Raw genomic sequence first — 18,594 nt, 5'->3', positions numbered from 1 at the left:
AGAAGGCATCAACTAATTAACAAGAGGCACTATGGCTGAGAAAAAGGGCATAGTTTAACATAGAAAGCACTACTCATGATGGGCACAAGGAGACTGTTGCACAAAGATTAAAACCAAATTAGTGTTGACAACAGCGCTACAGTCAATTGTGACAAGCAGAAAAAGTCAAATTGCAAGCTACGGAGAAGCGGACTCAAATGGTTTAAAAGGAGTTATTTAATAATCACTTTAAAACACTTACAGGTTCTCAAGACATACAAAACAATTACTGGGTAAACCATTTAAAAGACTACTCTATAACATCTTTAAGGTCAAAGAGTGCATTTTTCTAATCTTGAGCACATCTAATTCATAGCATAATGCTAAAAGATTAAAACTGGGTAAGAACCTCAAACATACTCATCCACTCTGGAAAGATCACGCTTTTTAAGAACAGCCCTGTAAAGAGAGGTTCCTCTAGCCTGGATAAAAGTAACAGTCATCTCTCTCTTGTTAACCTCTACATGGGCAAAGCCACCCAAGGTGCCAGCGTCACCATTGAAGAACTTGAGGTAGCCTCGAGGAACCTGGTTTCGGTGCCGCACATCAGGATCCATAAAGTTACCAGCTCCACTAACCACATAACCAATACCAGACTCCTTGAGGTACTGAAAACGGCAAAGAGGGAAAACAAGTCAAATACAAAAGTTGACCCAAACGGAACCTTATGAAAAAGGCTTTATGACCTACTTGTAGATTGTGATCATGGCCACACAGGTAAGCAGTAGCCTTGTACTTCTTAAGCAGTGGTCTCAATTTCTTCAGCAGACAGTCGGTTGGCCCATGCTCTGATATGGACCATACCGGATAATGGCCAGCCACCAGGAGATAATCAGCCTTAGACTTTGCCAAACGTTCCTGAAGCCACAGCAGCTGTCTGTTGGCCTGAATGCCACTTCGGGGAGCTCGGGGCTGCTGGTCAAGGAAGTCATCAGAGTTGCCACATAGCAACACCGTGTCCAGCATGATGATGGTCAGTGTGCTGTCTGTTCGAGGAATGCGGAAGTTCATCTCATAATAGTAGTAAGGGAAGTTCCTTGAAGATGGAAAGAACATTAAACTTTTTTTTGGAAAAGAACAGGGCATCTGCCAAGTCTACACACCGGGCACAGCTGCACTGACAATATAATTAAATTGCAAACCAGCTTAAGAGCCAGGAAACCAAACTCAATTAGACATGGAGGCCTAGACACATTGGCTCACGTACCATCTCTTTGACTTCTGGCTGTACTCAATTTGAGCAAGGACGTTTCCTGCATGGTCGTGATTGCCAGCAATGACGTACCATGGAATATTAAGAGAATCCTGAGTGTAGACATCTTCAAACGTGACCTACAAATAATTAAAGGACCATGGCCTACATTAGGTGGAAGAGATTAGACTAGGAGTTTCCAAACCAGTTCCTGGAGCGCCACGGTCCTGCAGAATTTAGTGCCAACCTTAAATACACATGAACCAGAGTAATCAAGGTCTTCAGACTCACTAGACATTTCCAGGAAAGCATGTTGGAGCTGGTTGAAACCAAACTCTGCAGGATACTGGCCCTCCAGGAGCAGGACTGAGCACCCCTATATTAGACAAGACAGCTTAAACTCTTCTACACCAATTTGCACTTTTTACACCCAGCACACAACTAGAAATGGTCATACCAATACTCAACCACTTTTGTAGAGTTAGCATTTGACATTTCAGCAGTAGACCCACTTCATGAGGATTCAGGCTCTCATTAACAAACAAGATCAAAATAAATTCAAATAAAATAAATCCTGCATTTACAAAACTAAAAGGGATCTAAACTCCAGAAACCAAACCTGGAATCTAGGGTCATTGACGTCACTGACGCCCTTATAGTAGAAGTTGTCACCAAGTGCTAAAATGAAGTTTGCGCCCATCTGAGAAGCAGTTTTGGCCATCATGCGTGCAGTGGTCTTCTCTATAGGGGTAACGTAAGGAGGATATGGCAGACCACCCCAGTCCCCCAAAACCAGGAACCTGATAGATGACTTGTTACCTGATGAAGGCAATAAAAGATCAGAGATAACACTCAAGAGATTACAGAATTAATACGGAGCTCTAGAACACAACTGACAAGTTCTTAAGCATTTAATATAAATCAATGCCAACTCACTCCCGTTAGCTTCCAGGTCAATGAATGAGTGGTAGCAGAGGACCCCAGGGAGAGCAGTTAAAAACACCAGCATTAGTGATGATGTCATCTGTACAAAAAGACAGTAACAACATCATATAAAAAAATAAAATTCTCACAAGCATAAAACCAAAAAGAACTGACACTACATTGAGGCATCAAATTCAAGCACAATACAGAAAACACATATACCAGCAGCTTTTGCTCTTTGAGAACCCTCTTTCTACACCTCATACCCATCTACAGCATTGGCTCTATCTTTATATCATTCTGATCATCAATAAGCCATGCCTTGATTTCAGTTACAGCTGTTTTCTTTTACCCCATTAACCAGCTTGTCCAATGGGGTGGTAGAAACACTGCAGCTGAATTTTGAATAGTACACTAGCATACCACTCTTACTATTTCAGTAGTACTATTATCTGTAGTATGCTAATTTGCATGCATAGACATACTCATACATATACAATTTCCCAGTGATAGTGATAGTTCAGTTGAAAAAGGGGAACCGTATCATAAAATCCCCGATTAAAATATAACTGAGAAACAGACAACAGAGTTGTGGTTATTAAACTGTGACATTATGATAATCTAGAGCAGATAAAAAGACTCACAATGAATGAGTGGCTTAGTCCTTGAAGTATCCTTGTGTGAGTGATCCCTCAACTGGATGCTCTGTTTTCTCTCATCCACTATATATTAGGTCCCATATAGGGATGGGTGTGCATGTGACCCAAGCATGCAGGCGAAGCATGTTCCTACTGACTCAATGACCACAGATGCATGTGACCAAGTGCATGTGTTTCAAACACACCTAGTAAGACTACTGTTCCACCTTTTTACTTCTCTTCTGTTTTTCTGTTCTGCCTCTATTTAGATTTCTGTAAAACAACTACAGAATGCTGTTAAATCTTATCAAATGATAGATGTATTAACATTTAAGTCATTAAGAAATTAGGTTTGTGACTTTTATTTCGTGTCAGATGAGTGATCCCTCAACTGGATGCTCTGTTTTCTCTCATCCACTATATATTAGGTCCCATATAGGGATGGGTGTGCACGTGACCTAAGCATGCAGGCGAAGCATGTTCCTACTGACTCAATGACCACAGATGCATGTGACCAAGTGCATGTGTTTCAAACACACCTAGTAAGACTAATGTTCCACCTTTTTACTTCTCTTCTGTTTTTCTGTTCTGCCTCTATTTAGATTTCTGTAAAACAACTACAGAATGCTGTTAAATCTTATCAAATGATAGATGTATTAACATTTAAGTCATTAAGAAATTAGGTTTGTGACTTTTATTTCGTGTCAGTGTTGAGGCTAAATGCTAGTTCAGAAAACAGAGCATCTGGCACAGATGTTTGGTGACAGTGTCAGCGTTCCAATTCATGCTAAAGGTGTTCAGGTTTTGTGCAGGTCAGTCAAATTACTTCACGCCAGACTCAGTAAATCATTTTTGCATGGATTTTGCTTTGTGCACAGGAGCATTGTTGTGCTGGAATAGAACAGAGCCCTCCCCAAAGTTGAAAGCACAAAATTCTCTAGAATGTCATTTTATGCCATAGCATTAATAACTGTCCTTTTATTAATTACTGGAATGGCAGAATTGGTTTATTAGAAAGGGATCTAATCAACCAAAAGCAATTTTGTGCATAAATTAAATGAAATTCTGATAGCTTATAATGTAAATCCATAAGAGTATAGCAGACTACGAACACAAAATGCAATAATATCAGTTGTCAATCTGTATCTCCCAATAATGTCTTCGTAAAATTATATTTATAACGATGACTGAGAGATGCACAAATAAACGTTTCTCAAAAGCCTATGATATGCATTTTAACATGTAAAATGATGCATGGAACTATGAGCTTGTTTCACAATTTCTGTCAAATAAAGCAACAAGAAAGCAATTAAAAATAGAAAAAATGGTTTATTCTTGCACAGGTCAAATATATGACATAAAAAAAAACATGCACATGAGATATAATCAGAACTATAAACTATTCTATTGGAAGTGAGAACAGCAGCAGGAAAACATTAGATTTAAACAGCAGAACTGTCCTCATGCTTACTCAAGGATGTCACCATTAGAAACAGGATTTAGGGCAACAGAAAAAACAGTTGCTGAACTGTGGATGACACGGGTTGAATTTCTATGCCTCACAGGAATATAAAGATAGACAATGTTTTAGCCGTTGCTGGTTCGCGCCTTTCTGCCAGGAGAACACAGGTATTATGGAAAAACAATATGGCTGACATTGTATACAATACGTATTTAACTAAAAGATGAGGCATGCAGTATTTACTATACATTAAATTAGGGATGCTCAATATTATCGGAATCGAAAGCTGCGGCAGCCTCCCCTAGGTCCTAATGTCCATCCGGTAAGGCTTTTATTTATTTAGGGGGCGCTGTAGGTCTACTTGTAATAAAATGAAAAATAAAATACACAAATAACATTAAAATGTTAAGGTTGCAACTGCATTTGTCTGAAAGAAAAAAAAAAATTGTACTGACTGATTTTATTATAGTATTATCAAAGCATTCAATGTACTCTCATTAAAAAAAGTTTAACTTTAATAATGTTTAATTAGTTCTAACAAGCAAGTTTTTACACAAAACTTACTAAAAATTAAAAATAATTTGTTTATAATCTCTGCACAGGAGAGACTTGGTGTTGATTCCAAACAAAAGGAAATATAACGGTATCCAATATCGTGCATCCCTACATTAAATATAAAATTTGTAACAAAAGAGGATGATGGGAAAGAGACTGAAATTGAGATGCATACCTTTTCTTGGAAACTTTGGCCTCATTTCAAGATCCCCAGCATCATAAACTTCTCTTGGCCTCTTTACTGGGATATCAGTCATTGAAATGTAATTAAATGAAAGGAAGAGATGTGGCATTATAATAGGTTAACAGACACAGAAAACAGGTTTTTCCCTTTACTCTTATGAAATAAAACCGAACATAATATTATACATATATATTAGCATTCGAAATGCCATGGTCTCTCTCTAGTCCATCCAAAAAAAAATAAAAATCTCACACACACATGCACAAAGCATCATTCACTAATTAACACTTTACATTCAATGCCTATTCAGTGCCAATCCAATGTGAACTACACCAGTAGTTCTCATACAGATTATGCAATCCTAATAGGTGTCATTTACATATAGAAGCTTTAAAGAAACAAAAGCTTACATAGCTATTTGATTTTAAGAGTGGAAAACAGGTGCAACTGAACATTATAAAAAGTCACATTGGTACCTCTGTTTTGTTCGCTGAGCAATCTAGCAAATTTGGAATTGAGGCGGTCCATTCCAAGAACTTTGTAAAGTTGCCCAAAAGCTGACAGTCTTAAGGCAAACTAGACGTGAGAGGAAAGCAACAAATTAAATGTGAAAGAAATAAATGGGGTTCCTCCAAGGTTGGAAATTTTGTATATGGATCAGCTCTAATAACCATCTAGCCTTAGTCATTTACTCTCATGTTGCAGTATTCTTTTCCCCATCATCAAAAAAAGAGAAATGTTCACAAAGAGAGTTCATAGTTTAGTCAAGAGATTTGTATGAGGAAGAGAAAGAAAAAGAAAGCACTGCACACTGATTACAAAGTCCTGATATCTAATTTTTGTTCTGCATATTTGAAAATATTTGAGCACTGCATCATAGGTGAAGATTTTCAGTGAATAACATTTTTTATCTTTTGAGCTTTGAAATATATGGTCACAATGAACAGTTATCTTATGGAAAACAGCGTCATGACATTTTCATTGTGCTCCACAATAAAAAGCACCACCATATGGGTTTAGAATGACATTGGGACAAGTACATAACCATTTTTATTTGTATAGTTTCTAGATCAAAACACTGTAAAGTAAAGTCAAACTATAGTGTTGGATTGCAAGTAACCTGTGCACTCTGGGTAATGTCTTCTCTCTGTTGCAGTGTAAGATGGGCACCAGCATCAGTGCTATCTCGCTCACAGGGATCAGAAATGCCTGGACCACCTGTAGAGATGGGTCATGCTCAGTAGATGACTCAAAACACCAAAAGTCACTCAGAAACAAAGACAATGCTTTGTTTCAGTCTTTACCCTCTATTAGTATCCCTGATGCAAGACACTCTAGAACTCTCCGGAACGCCTCTCCAGGTCCTAGCAGCCTCTCGCTGGTTGAAATGGCCTTCTGACAGAGCAACTCAAGAATCTGCCGAAAAACATATGATTAAAGAGACAGACTCAAAAAAGTGACCTTAAACATTTATATAAATGTCTAATTGTAAAGATATATTTCTTTGTTGTTGTTTTTGAGGTTGACTCACCCATCCTTTGAGCGGGGCCCACGTTGAAACACGGGTACACAAGTCCCGAAAGATCCGAATCACGATGACACATGACTCAAGCTCGGACACTTTAGCCTGTTAACCCAACAAATAGCAAACCCGTCAACACTTTATCATGCATCTTCAAAGAACTTCTAGATGCTTTTTAGAGGACGTTTTGTATGAAGCAGATCAATCTGGCCAAATTAAAGTTTCTGACCAGTAACAAACAAATCGCAACCTGGGGAAGATACATCTGACATTTAAACGGAAACAGGTTATGCGCAATTAAGTTTAAAGCATTTATAGACGTTTCAAAGTTCAAGCAGGCTTAAAAAGCATTTTTCAAAATATATTTTCCCCAGGTCAAAGGTCAGATTAAGTTACAAGTCGACTTTTAGACAAATAAAAACGGGATGCAAACCTGAAACCACTTGGCCTGGCGGAGAGACGCCAGAGAAGTCAGGCATTTCTGCCTGTCCAGAGCGTCCTGCGGAGAGCTTTCCGCACACGGTTCTAGTGACGAATGGAGTAAGAAGACAAGGTACAGTTTGACCAAGGGGGGTTCTGTCATCTGGTCAGGGGGTAGACGCAGTGTTCCCATGCCCACTGGCAAGAGGAAGAGGGGGAACTATTTGGGAAGTCTAACACAACACTTAGTATGCACCCCTGTCTGTTCGAACAGTGATTAATCTCCTTTAAAAATACTCTACTTCTACAGATATTTCACCCTCCTCATCTGTAGGCCAACTGCGTCCCCCCCTTCCGAGACAGAGAATTTCCAGTTGGTCAAAAGTCCAGCGCCCCTAAAATTGACAAACTAGAAGGCTTGGTTGAGAAAGTCAATTTGCAACTAGTCAACAAAAGCAATACTTCAATTTAAATGAACTCAGTTGTGAACAGGGTAAATACTGCAGCAAAATACAAATGAAATGTGTTCTGGATGAACAGATTATTCCTTAAGCACAAAAATGCATGTTACATTAAATAGAACTAAATGCAATTATCTGAAACTGTTAAAATATATACTCTTTCCATTGTACCAAAAATAAGGATAATAACAAGTTTGTTTGTTTTGTTTGCGGTAGGTTGTCACATTACTATTCAAATTCGTCAATAACAATTAGCCTACTGTACAGTGGTTTGGTGTTATATTCCATATCCCCATTTTTGCTGTTTTGAAATGTTTCGCATCTAACAACTGTAAATTTTTCTGAAAAGCCTGTATTAAACTATTTAATGTCATCTTACTTCGTATATAACAACATGTTGACTAGATCTTGAATAACTAATTAATTAATATCTCAGTTTAAACCTTTGATATGTCATCTATGTTGTATTCTGAATAAAATATTGAAATTTGAAACTTCCACATTGCATTCTGTTTTTATTCACAATTTGTACAGTGTCCCAACTTTTTTGGAATCGGGTTTGTAATACATAAGCAGTGATCATTAACAGTACTGGGTATTATTATTCTGGCTTTTCCAATATTCTGTTTGTTTAATTATTTATTTGAAGTTTGACCTTGGTTTAGTGACATCCATGCATCAAATTAGTTATGAAGTGAAAAAAAAAAAATATATATATAAACTGATTTCATAGGTAGGAACGGAAATGTAATTAAAATATAATACATTTTGTTTTATTATAGTGTTTGTCAATGTAAAAATAACAACATTAAAAGCCTCCAGAAAATTGGAGGGATAACACAAATAAATTAAACAATATTATGAACATAATTATTCACATGAGCATCTTTGCAGCGTAACATACTGTATATGCAAGATAAACATAAGGGAAAACTGTCTTCTCCTTCTGCAGGGGAAAATCATGTTCACAGTTAATATATTGTTGATGATCATGCTGTACAAAATTTTCGATTAGGTGAACATTTGTTTTCAGTAAAACAAGCATTCAAATATTTTGTGCCTCTTGTCGCTGTCATGTTGGTTTTCATGCCCAGGGCTGTCATCATGGGGAACAACTAGACACAGAACATTGTCCTAGACCAAAAGCTACAACACTGGCTGAATTAATGCTTCAATTACTAACTCAAATGTATTTTCTATTTCTATGTATTTGCTGTTCTCTGTTACACTGGCATGAATGTTTCCAGCCAAATTCTTATTATTAGTGCTTTATAGGGAATAATAGGACTGTTCATCTCATGCTTTATTTGTCTTTGTGCAAATTTGTTTAAATAAATACATTCTTAACATAGAGAGTGCAGCACATGCTGTAATAAAGGGGCCCAGTGAGATCCTCTATGGTAGAGCTGACTGACACGGAGTAGGCCTTCTGTTTTTATTTACATTCACTCAGACTCTACTGACAGGATTCTTCTCAGAGCTGGGAAAGGAATGGATCTCCCAGCAGCGAAAAGTGCTTTCCTTAAAGTCTGTTTGCCGTTTAGTGATGAAGTAAATCTTTTGGAGGACAGAACGACGAAGAAGAATGTAGACCCATGGGTCCAGTATCTGGTTCCAGGACGCTATCCGCACCCCCATTATCATTAGGGTCTTATAGGTGACAAGGTCGTCTCCAATAGAGCCCTCGTACGACTGTTTCACTGTAATTAGGCCAACAATCTAGAGTTGAGAGACAAAGACAAAACACCATAAGGATTGATTATGACAAAATATCCAGGTCCAAGAAATCCATAATCCAGTCTATTAAAATATTAGGTGCTCTCCAGTTCATATACTTATACTATTCTATGCCATTTTGTTATAAATTGTGTGTCAAGGGGAAAACAATTGAGATTTAAAGGCACAGCCGCTGGAGGGCGCATATTCAAAATAAACAAAGAAACAAAGGTGTAGTTTGATGACGCGGTGACTGAGTGTGGAATCATGGGAGTTGTCATCTTCATCCACACAGCCGACGCAATCCGACAGGACTCGGGCAGAAATCATGTTCATGGATGAGCTAATGATTTGTTAACGTAGTAGAATGAAGCAGGGTGAGGCTGAAAGTCGTCAAAGCTAAAGGAGGCCGCTGAACGAGCGTGACACACGACTCGAAAGCAGCGGAGCTTTTATTATGCCACAGTCGACTGCTTCCGCTCCTTCCGGTCGTGCGTATGTGGGGGAAAGCAGTGCTGCTTTATCATACTCCATTTGAAAGTTCTGTTATAATGCTACTCTGTGCGGTCGTCGCCAGTCTATTAAAACGCACAATATATTAAAGCGTCTTTGGTGTTTCCATATTTTCTACAAAACCGGAAATCGAGGGGTTATGACGTCATTGGCAGGCGACACAATGACACTATAGACACGGTCCGTGTCACTAGTTAAAATTGCTTATTTCTCTGGATTTAAATATTCTTTGAAACATTTGGGATAATGTAAGTACACAAGTCAGCAAAATACATAACACTGTTCTAGTGGTTTTTGGATATTTTAATAAAACAAATCTTATATATTGTGCCTTTAAATACCTTGAGTTTGATAGCTTGAGTAATATGCTTAATTTAAAATAATAATAATAGTAATATTTAGATACAGAAGACCATTTCCGCATCAGAAAAAAATGAAAAGTAATTTTAAAATAAGAAATAAAGATATAAAGTTATAGTGTGAAATATAAAGTTGCAGTTATGATATATAAAATTGCAATTAGCTTTGTAAATTTTTTTGTACTCTGTGGCATCAATGGGCTACTATTCATTTGCTTAAACGTATCTTTATAGGACACTAAGCCAACAGCGATATATGGAGTACCGCATTATTATCCACAGATTCAAAACTTACTCAGAAGTGATTAAGTTGTTGGAAATGCATAAAAATAGGTCACAGTAATGATTACTTTGTGGCTATTTGAGATACTGTCTGTGTTTTAAGCACATTTGGATGACAGAAACAGTGCTTTTGTTGCCAAAGTCTTGTCACATTTTTTTCAAGAATATCTGGGCAATGAATGTAAAGACTGCAAACATAAAGCGAAAATGTGGGTAATTAATCTGTACATTAACCAGACTTGTCTACTAAATATCTGCTTAAGGTATATAGTCTTTACTTACACGTATTTATTAGTTTATTTTATATATACGTATGCATTTCCCATTTGTGTAAGCCCAATTTAAATTATTTAATTTTACCTATAATGTATGTTTTCATGCTTGGTTTTACTGATTGTGTGTTCTTTTAGTGATTTTTCTTTCTTTCTTTCCCCCCCCCCAAAACAGTTGTCATGTTTGTACTGGTTTTAATCTTATGCCAGCATTTATGGGGCCCATTTTCATGACGGGGCCCCACTAACCCACGGGTTTGCAGTAGAATTATTGCAACTGCTCATACTCACCAGAAGAGGGCTCCAGCAGATACAAGATGTGACCATTATGCCCACAAGTTGCACCACCATCTCAATATCATGGGATCTAGCTGATCGATGGTTACAGGGTTTCTTTCGTATCCTCGCTAACACCAGCGTCAGTCCACTTATGGTGTTACACACCAAAGCAGCAGCAAGAGATGTCAACCCCAGTCCTGAGAACAGCATAACAAAAGCTACATCTGCCTTCTCTGTGTCCTCCAGCACTTTAATGAAACACCAGGTTCCAGGATACTGGTAGGTATATGAACCCAGCTGAAAGCAGGGCAGAAGGGCAACACAAAGAGCTGCTAACCAGATAACAGAAAGAGAGAGCTTAGTCCTTGTGGTTGTAACCAGCGAAGCATGGAGCAGTGGCTTTGTCACCCCTAAGCACCTCTCAGCTGCCATGGCACAACCAAGAAAGAGCGGACATAGTCCGAAAAACACCATACTGCCTCCTAGAAACTGGCATAATGGGTCCGCCCGGTTGTATTCTTCAGAGGGGACACCTCCAGAAAGATACAGCCTCATGACTATTGAGCCAGGTATTACATGTCCCACAAAGTCTGTGGCCACCAGAGAGCTAGCAAACAGGAGAAATGCTTTGGATCGTCGACGTAGTCGAGCATATGCGTTCGCCAGAATGAGAAAAGCCACAATGTTAGACAGGATCCCCAGGGTCATCGAGAGCATCGCAGCTATGGGGCCGCTCAGGATCGGTCTCTCTGACGTGACGTTTTCAGGATCGGCAAGTGATGGAGACGTCGGCTGTCCTTCCCATTGACTGTCATTGGAAAATGGGCTGAGTGGCGCAGTGCCTGATGAATTGCAGTGATGCATGGCTAACTCAGAGGAGTGTTTAGCTGTAGGGCTCCCATCTTCATGTAGAGCTGCTGAGGGTGGAAAAATATATCTTAGAACAGATCATTTGAAAGACCACAAGAAATTTAAATTAGTGTAGTATTAACTTTAGGGCCATCTACTGGATATGCTGATATGCTAATTCACTTTTGGCCAGTATATGAATTTTAAATGTACAGTCTTTCTCTTTGCAGACAACAGTGAGAATTACTCCCAGATAAACGTTTCACACTCTTCATTAGTGTGATTGTCACATCACATAGCATGTTTAATGTAGTGAGTGCCGTCTAGTAAATAATCTTTGGAATAAACACTGTCATTTGCATTTTTGCTCCAATTTTTTGTTAAATGTTTTGTCACGCCAATCAATTAACATGTCAAGAAAGAGATTAAAAAACTTTATACATACAGATTATCCACATACAGTGAACAGCATAGAGTACAATAATGTGGCAACAGTACAAAAAGTTTGTAATTTTTTTTTTACAGAAGAAGACTAAATGTAACAGTAAAAGTTTCAACGTGACATTTTATTTGAATAGTTTGTTTCTTCTTAATTTTGTTATCTCTATCGTACATTAGGGGGGTGTCACATTTTCTTTTTGATGGGCAGGCCATGTACACTGTAAAGAAATTTTTTTTCAAGCATTACTGGAGTACGTTTTACAAGAAAATACTATTTCATTCTTTCTGCTTCCAGATTTTATGTTTAATTCAATGTGTTACTTGCCATCTCTTTGTTATTATTTGTGAAATTTACCAGCAATTTCGAAGTGAAAATTGTTTCTACTCCATTTGTCTTCTTTGGCAATGTTTGCTGATTGTCAAGCATCTTTTCTATACCACCTGTATTATTATGGTGGTGTTCCATAAGGCAAAAATACAATTTTAAAGTAAAAAAGTAGATATATTAACATCCCACCCAAACTTCCTGTATAAAAAGGAAATGTGTCATTATCCCAAGTCATTTCGTGTAGTCTTTACAAACATTTGCAACTCTTTTAGATTTAGTCTAAGAATCATAGATGACATTTATATATCTGTTTCAAATACGTTCATATTGTCATCTAAAATATATATAAGAAATTAAAATAAAATAGGGAAGATCTATTCAGGGCCACACCAAACAACAGGCAAGTTCTGACAGAGGCTCCTGGAAGCCTTAAATCGTTTAAAAACATTCCTCAAGGTTCCTTTGCCTGCGTTTGACCTCTCAGTCAACATCTCCCCTGAAGAATGCTACAGTGAGTCATTTAATAATGAGCCATATTTAGTTGGTTGCATGGATGCATTAAAAAGCACCGATCAAGAAAAGATATGCTATAAATAAGTTACATGTTGCAACAAACTTCCTTTGGATTCCTCTGCCACAGTACCTATCTATGCACAACTCTAATCAGTGAAGACCAATGCAACTGCTTACCGTCACTGGCGAATGTCCATTAGGATTAAAACAGATTGCCTGCGTGCGTAAAAAGTTAAACACTTTTTTTTGTTCTATTTTGTAAACAAGAGAAAATAAATCATTTTATATATAAAAGTAAACGTTCCTTTAAACTAAATTAACTGTCAAAAATAAAATTATAACAAAGATGTTGTCGGGTGAATTTAGAAGAATAGGTGCATCGTCATATCCATATATTCCAAAAGAGCGTCTGGTCATCTTTAATAAAAAAAAAACGTAATGCAGGTTCAGCTAGGCTAAAAAAAAAATTGTTCCACACAAGAGGATAATATGTCGTTTTAAATGACGAAATGCAGATGAATACATTCGTAGTTTCACCGCACGCGCTCAGAGCAACCGTTTCAGTAGCCTGCAGTGTGTTTCTGACGGATAACCCCTCCCTGATGAAGCTCACTGCTTTTAGGTGAGTGTGACTCACTCTTACCACCGGCCTGAAAGCTACATTTCTCTGACATAAAAAAATGGTGCTATTATTTAAAGCCTTAAAAAAAAAAACATGGCTTAACCGGAAAAAAGTCACTACATTACAGAATAACACATTATGTTTGCGCATTTGCATTCAATGATTCAGTTATCCATGCATTAAATAATAATTCAGTAATTCTTATTAATAATGATAAAGAGAGATACCTGATTCAGCATTTGCCATTTCGTTTCCCCCTTCTCTCTGGTCTGACCTTGAACATATAGCCTATATCAAATGTTCCACGAAACCATATTTTTGTAGATTGAAGACAGGTGTCTGTGTTTGCTTAATTTTTTTTCAGCCTGGCAAACTAGAGTGGCTCCACACTTGTGGTTTGAATTCAGACTAACAGCAATATTTTTACATGGTGATGTTAAGGAAGGCAAGAGAAAAACGTGATGTTGACCACAGAGGTGACATGGGTGTTTAAAACAATGATTTCTACTCAAAAGCTGAACAGCTTATGTATTTAATTATTGGATTTTAATATGCATCGAGTCACTTTATTATATATATAGCAGCAATATGGTTTAATTAAATCAAAACTCTTGATTTATGACATGCACAAGAATTGTAAAGTGAGGTCAGGGAAAGTGGCTGGTTGTCACACAGGCTATTTCTTAATAAATGCAAGGTTTCGAAAGTGTGTGCTTCCGCTTTCGACACTTAGCTCAACAACATAGTTCAGTTGCTGTTTAATTGCAATATAGTTGTTGTGCGTTCTGTCTTCTAAAATAAAATTCCAGTGTTATTCTCTTTATCGCTATAGTTGTTGTGTAAACAAGTGGCCACAGTTAAACCACATTACATTTAGACAAGATATGGACTGGTCAGTTGAACAATGTTCTCAGAACAAGGATATTTTTCATAAATACCAGGTTGGGGCAAGTTGTCACGCGTGTTTTAAATGTGAATTTTTTTATTATTGTTTTGTGTCGTATAATCATTGTGGTGTTCAAATTTAGCTGAAAAGCCTATAAAATGCTGTTTAATGGAAGGTTCTGTTGTGACAACTTGCCCCATATGGTAATGAAGCACAAAAGATGTCTGTTCCATGACCTGTATCTTTTTTCCCCCCCCGTAGAAACAAAAAAATTGACTTTCAAAATAACTGGGAAATCACTAGAGTGTGACAACTAGCCCTAATCTCCCCGAATTCCACTGAATATGGAAATTTGTGAAACTGTATAGTGTGTAAATGCAACTGAAAGTGTATAATGAAGTGATTCGGGTGGTAACATCTGCCCCAGATAAGAAAAAAAAACATGAAGAATTTAAATGAAATTCTGTAAATAATCTTCTGTAATTGTGAACTTTTTTCTCAAGCTGTAGGACACTGGATAGCAAAAAATATTTATGACAAAGCTTTGATCGTGCTTGGAACTGATTGATGTCAAAACAGAGTGTCACATATCAGCCACATCAATGAGCTTTGAACCACCCAGGTCTCATTATGTCATCAGACAGAGGTTTTGCTTTTGAGAAGCGCATTATTAAGACTATTGACACTGGAACATTAACACGGACAGATGAAGTGACATTTTATTTCTTTGTCATTTCGAAGATGTGGTGTTCAGAAATGTCCACCAGAAGTCGGGGGCTTGGCTACAGCAGGGATTTTCCATTTAGAGCACCACTCTCCCATTCACTTAATAATCTTGTGAATGTAGCCATTTGGATTCGGTTTGATTTAAGTCTCCAAGAATAAGTCTAACAGCGACCAATTTATTTATTTTGAAAAACCACAGGCTGCTTCCACTCTTGCCATGCCTAACTGTGAAAAACTTAACCTACAAATCGAGGGCAGAATATGGTGTGAAAAGGGCACCAGTCAATCAAGGACTACAAGACACAAATGCATTACTGTTGGAAATCAAGGATGTGCTTGAAGATGTGTTTTAGAAGTGCTAAAGTTTCAAAAACAAATTTATTTAATTTTTTATTTGGAATTTATTTATTTTTTCAATTTCAAAGAATAGCTGGAATCAGGGTTATTTTAGTATCATTAATAAATATAGTTTTTAATTAATATTTTGAATTTGTTTTTAAATTTTAGCAAGAGTTTCAGTAATTTATTTGTGTTTTTGCTGTTCTTATTATTATTATAATTTTTTAAAATATATCTATTGTCTGTCTACTGTAGGCGGTCTTTAAAAAAATCCACAGAAGGTAAATCAATATAGAGGGAAGACTTGCAACACGTAACATCGTCGAGATACGACAACAATGAACACAAAAAGAGCAACTTAAATACACAAGCAGACTAATTAATGACACACACCTGAACGGAATGACACAATTAACTCAAAGAACAAAAACGTGCAAAAGGAAAACAAAGTCCAAACTGAAAGATACGGTGACATCTATATAATTTTCATAAATTTTTATTTCAGTATTTTAGTACAGCAATATATGGTACTTTGGCAAATAGCTGAAATATTTTTATTTTTTTACATGTATTTTATTTCAGTTAAAATTTGCTTTATTTCAAGTAACAATTGTTTTATTTTTATTTTAGTTTTAGTTACCTATAATAACACTGCTTGGAATACAGATGTCCAGCACTATTGAAACTAGAAATAACAGAGTGTCACATATCAGCCACATCAATGAGCTTTGAACCACCCAGGTCTCATTATGTCATCAGACAGAGGTTTTGCTTTTGAGAAGCGCATTATTAAGACTATTGACACTGGAACATTAACACGGACAGATGAAGTGACATTTTATTTCTTTGTCATTTCGAAGATGTGGTGTTCAGAAATGTCCACCAGAAGTCGGGGGCTTGGCTACAGCAGGGATTTTCCATTTAGAGCACCACTCTCCCATTCACTTAATAATCTTGTGAATGTAGCCATTTGGATTCGGTTTGATTTAAGTCTCCAAGAATAAGTCTAACAGCGACCAATTTATTTATTTTGAAAAACCACAGGCTGCTTCCACTCTTGCCATGCCTAACTGTGAAAAACTTAACCTACAAATCGAGGGCAGAATATGGTGTGAAAAGGGCACCAGTCAATCAAGGACTACAAGACACAAATGCATTACTGTTGGAAATCAAGGATGTGCTTGAAGATGTGTTTTAGAAGTGCTAAAGTTTCAAAAACAAATTTATTTAATTTTTTATTTGGAATTTATTTATTTTTTCAATTTCAAAGAATAGCTGGAATCAGGGTTATTTTAGTATCATTAATAAATATAGTTTTTAATTAATATTTTGAATTTGTTTTTAAATTTTAGCAAGAGTTTCAGTAATTTATTTGTGTTTTTGCTGTTCTTATTATTATTATAATTTTTTAAAATATATCTATTGTCTGTCTACTGTAGGCGGTCTTTAAAAAAATCCACAGAAGGTAAATCAATATAGAGGGAAGACTTGCAACACGTAACATCGTCGAGATACGACAACAATGAACACAAAAAGAGCAACTTAAATACACAAGCAGACTAATTAATGACACACACCTGAACGGAATGACACAATTAACTCAAAGAACAAAAACGTGCAAAAGGAAAACAAAGTCCAAACTGAAAGATACGGTGACATCTATATAATTTTCATAAATTTTTATTTCAGTATTTTAGTACAGCAATATATGGTACTTTGGCAAATAGCTGAAATATATATATATTTTTTACATGTATTTTATTTCAGTTAAAATTTGCTTTATTTCAAGTAACAATTGTTTTATTTTTATTTTAGTTTTAGTTACCTATAATAACACTGCTTGGAATACAGATGTCCAGCACTATTGAAACTAGAAATATAAATAAATAAATACAATTAAAGAAATAGTACAAAATAAAATTCCGTCATTATTTGACTTCCTTTATTATTTTTTGTAACACAAATGGAAATATACAGTTTTATACAATATCTAAGCTGCTCTTTTCCATACAATTAAAGTAAATGTCCAGAAAAGTTTCATTTTTGGATGAACTAGTCTTTTATTTATTTATATTATTATTATTATTTAATATGTTTTAATTTGACTAGTGTTGTGTTAATAGTGTTAGACATTGTGTTAATAGTATTGAACATCTGTTATCCAAGGCATAAAAATGTTATTGTTTTTAAAATTGTCAGCTTGCTGAGAATGAATAATCTTTAAAGGAGACATATTATGCCCCTTTTTACAATATGTAATATAAGTCTCTGGTGTCCCCAGAATGCGTCTGTGAAGTTTCAGCTCAAAATACCCCACAGATCATTTATTATATCATTTTGAAAATGCCTATTTTGAGTGGAAGCAGAAACACGCTGTTTTTCGGGCCTGGCTCTTTAAATGCAAATGAGCTGCTGCTCCCCGTCCCCTTTTCCAGAATAGAGCTGCGCCATTACAGCTCGGACCTGCTAAAACATCTATTTTGGTTCTGATTATCATGTTTATCACGCTGAAAAACCATATGTTTTAAACCATATGAGTTTAAAATAACTAGTACACCGTTGTCGCTTGCAAAATCAAAATGACGGCGCCTTGGGTGGAAGTTTACAGATTAAGGGGTGGTAATATTTTAATTAGATCCCTTTTCCACGTCACCAATGGAGCGAAATCATCGTTTTCTCAGACGCTTGCAGAAAAAGGCTTACCAAAACAAAGTTACTGGGTTAATCTTTTTCACGTTTCCTTGGTTGGTAGATGCACCGGGGACCTGATTATAGCACTTAAAACCTGGAAAAGTCCGATTTTCATGATATGTCACCTTTAATATAGTTTGACTCTAATAAACTTCGACTGTGGAATGAGCGTGTAGGCCAAATGGTAAGATCATTTCTTAATAAATAAACATGATAAAATTGCAGCCTGAAATGAAAATATTTTGCAAGACCGGACCAAGAACAGGTTTGGTTGAGATCTCCAGAGCACTCAAAGGGCACAAGTCAGAAAAAGACAGTGGCTCCCAATTTTCCGAAGAGGTGGAACATTATTCGCTACTTGCCAGACATCACAAATCAACC

General features: G+C 36.6%; 3 protein-coding genes across 4 annotated transcripts; all 3 read right to left on the bottom strand.

The window, feature by feature from the left end:
* Positions 1-200: 200 nt before the first annotated feature.
* On the bottom strand, positions 201-2,468 carry LOC107551911 (tartrate-resistant acid phosphatase type 5-like). Its single transcript, XM_016233688.1, has 6 exons — positions 2,378-2,468; positions 2,168-2,255; positions 1,851-2,050; positions 1,247-1,371; positions 730-1,075; positions 201-647 (listed from the first exon to the last, which is right to left on the bottom strand). Exons 1-6 carry the CDS (start codon positions 2,423-2,425, stop codon positions 390-392), a joined length of 1,065 nt encoding a protein of 354 aa, XP_016089174.1. The 5' UTR covers positions 2,426-2,468; the 3' UTR covers positions 201-389.
* Positions 2,469-4,352: 1,884 nt separating this feature from the next.
* On the bottom strand, positions 4,353-7,563 carry LOC107551880 (spermatid perinuclear RNA-binding protein-like). Its single transcript, XM_016233644.1, has 7 exons — positions 6,950-7,563; positions 6,526-6,621; positions 6,299-6,410; positions 6,115-6,212; positions 5,471-5,570; positions 4,986-5,051; positions 4,353-4,405 (listed from the first exon to the last, which is right to left on the bottom strand). The coding sequence occupies exons 1-7, from the start codon at positions 7,127-7,129 to the stop codon at positions 4,353-4,355; spliced, it is 705 nt and encodes a 234-aa protein (XP_016089130.1). The 5' UTR covers positions 7,130-7,563.
* A 789-nt stretch (positions 7,564-8,352) lies between these two features.
* LOC107551910 (prostaglandin E2 receptor EP1 subtype-like) lies at positions 8,353-13,925 on the bottom strand. 2 transcript variants are annotated; one of them, XM_016233686.1, is made up of 3 exons: positions 13,799-13,925; positions 10,831-11,735; positions 8,353-9,116 (listed from the first exon to the last, which is right to left on the bottom strand). In XM_016233686.1, the coding sequence occupies exons 1-3, from the start codon at positions 13,815-13,817 to the stop codon at positions 8,847-8,849; spliced, it is 1,194 nt and encodes a 397-aa protein (XP_016089172.1). In that variant the 5' UTR covers positions 13,818-13,925; the 3' UTR covers positions 8,353-8,846. The 2 variants fall into 2 exon arrangements, with proteins under 2 accessions (XP_016089172.1, XP_016089173.1); XM_016233687.1 differs by having other exon boundaries at positions 10,831-11,732.
* Between the last annotated feature and the right edge of the window lie 4,669 nt (positions 13,926-18,594).

This window comes from Sinocyclocheilus grahami, unplaced genomic scaffold, assembly GCF_001515645.1.
Source record: "Sinocyclocheilus grahami isolate Dianchi unplaced genomic scaffold, SAMN03320097.WGS_v1.1 scaffold437.1, whole genome shotgun sequence".
In the NCBI taxonomy this organism is placed as follows: domain Eukaryota; kingdom Metazoa; phylum Chordata; class Actinopteri; order Cypriniformes; family Cyprinidae; genus Sinocyclocheilus; species Sinocyclocheilus grahami.
The sequence above is the reverse complement of the archived record's forward strand: the minus strand, read 5'-3'. Positions and strand labels throughout refer to the sequence as shown.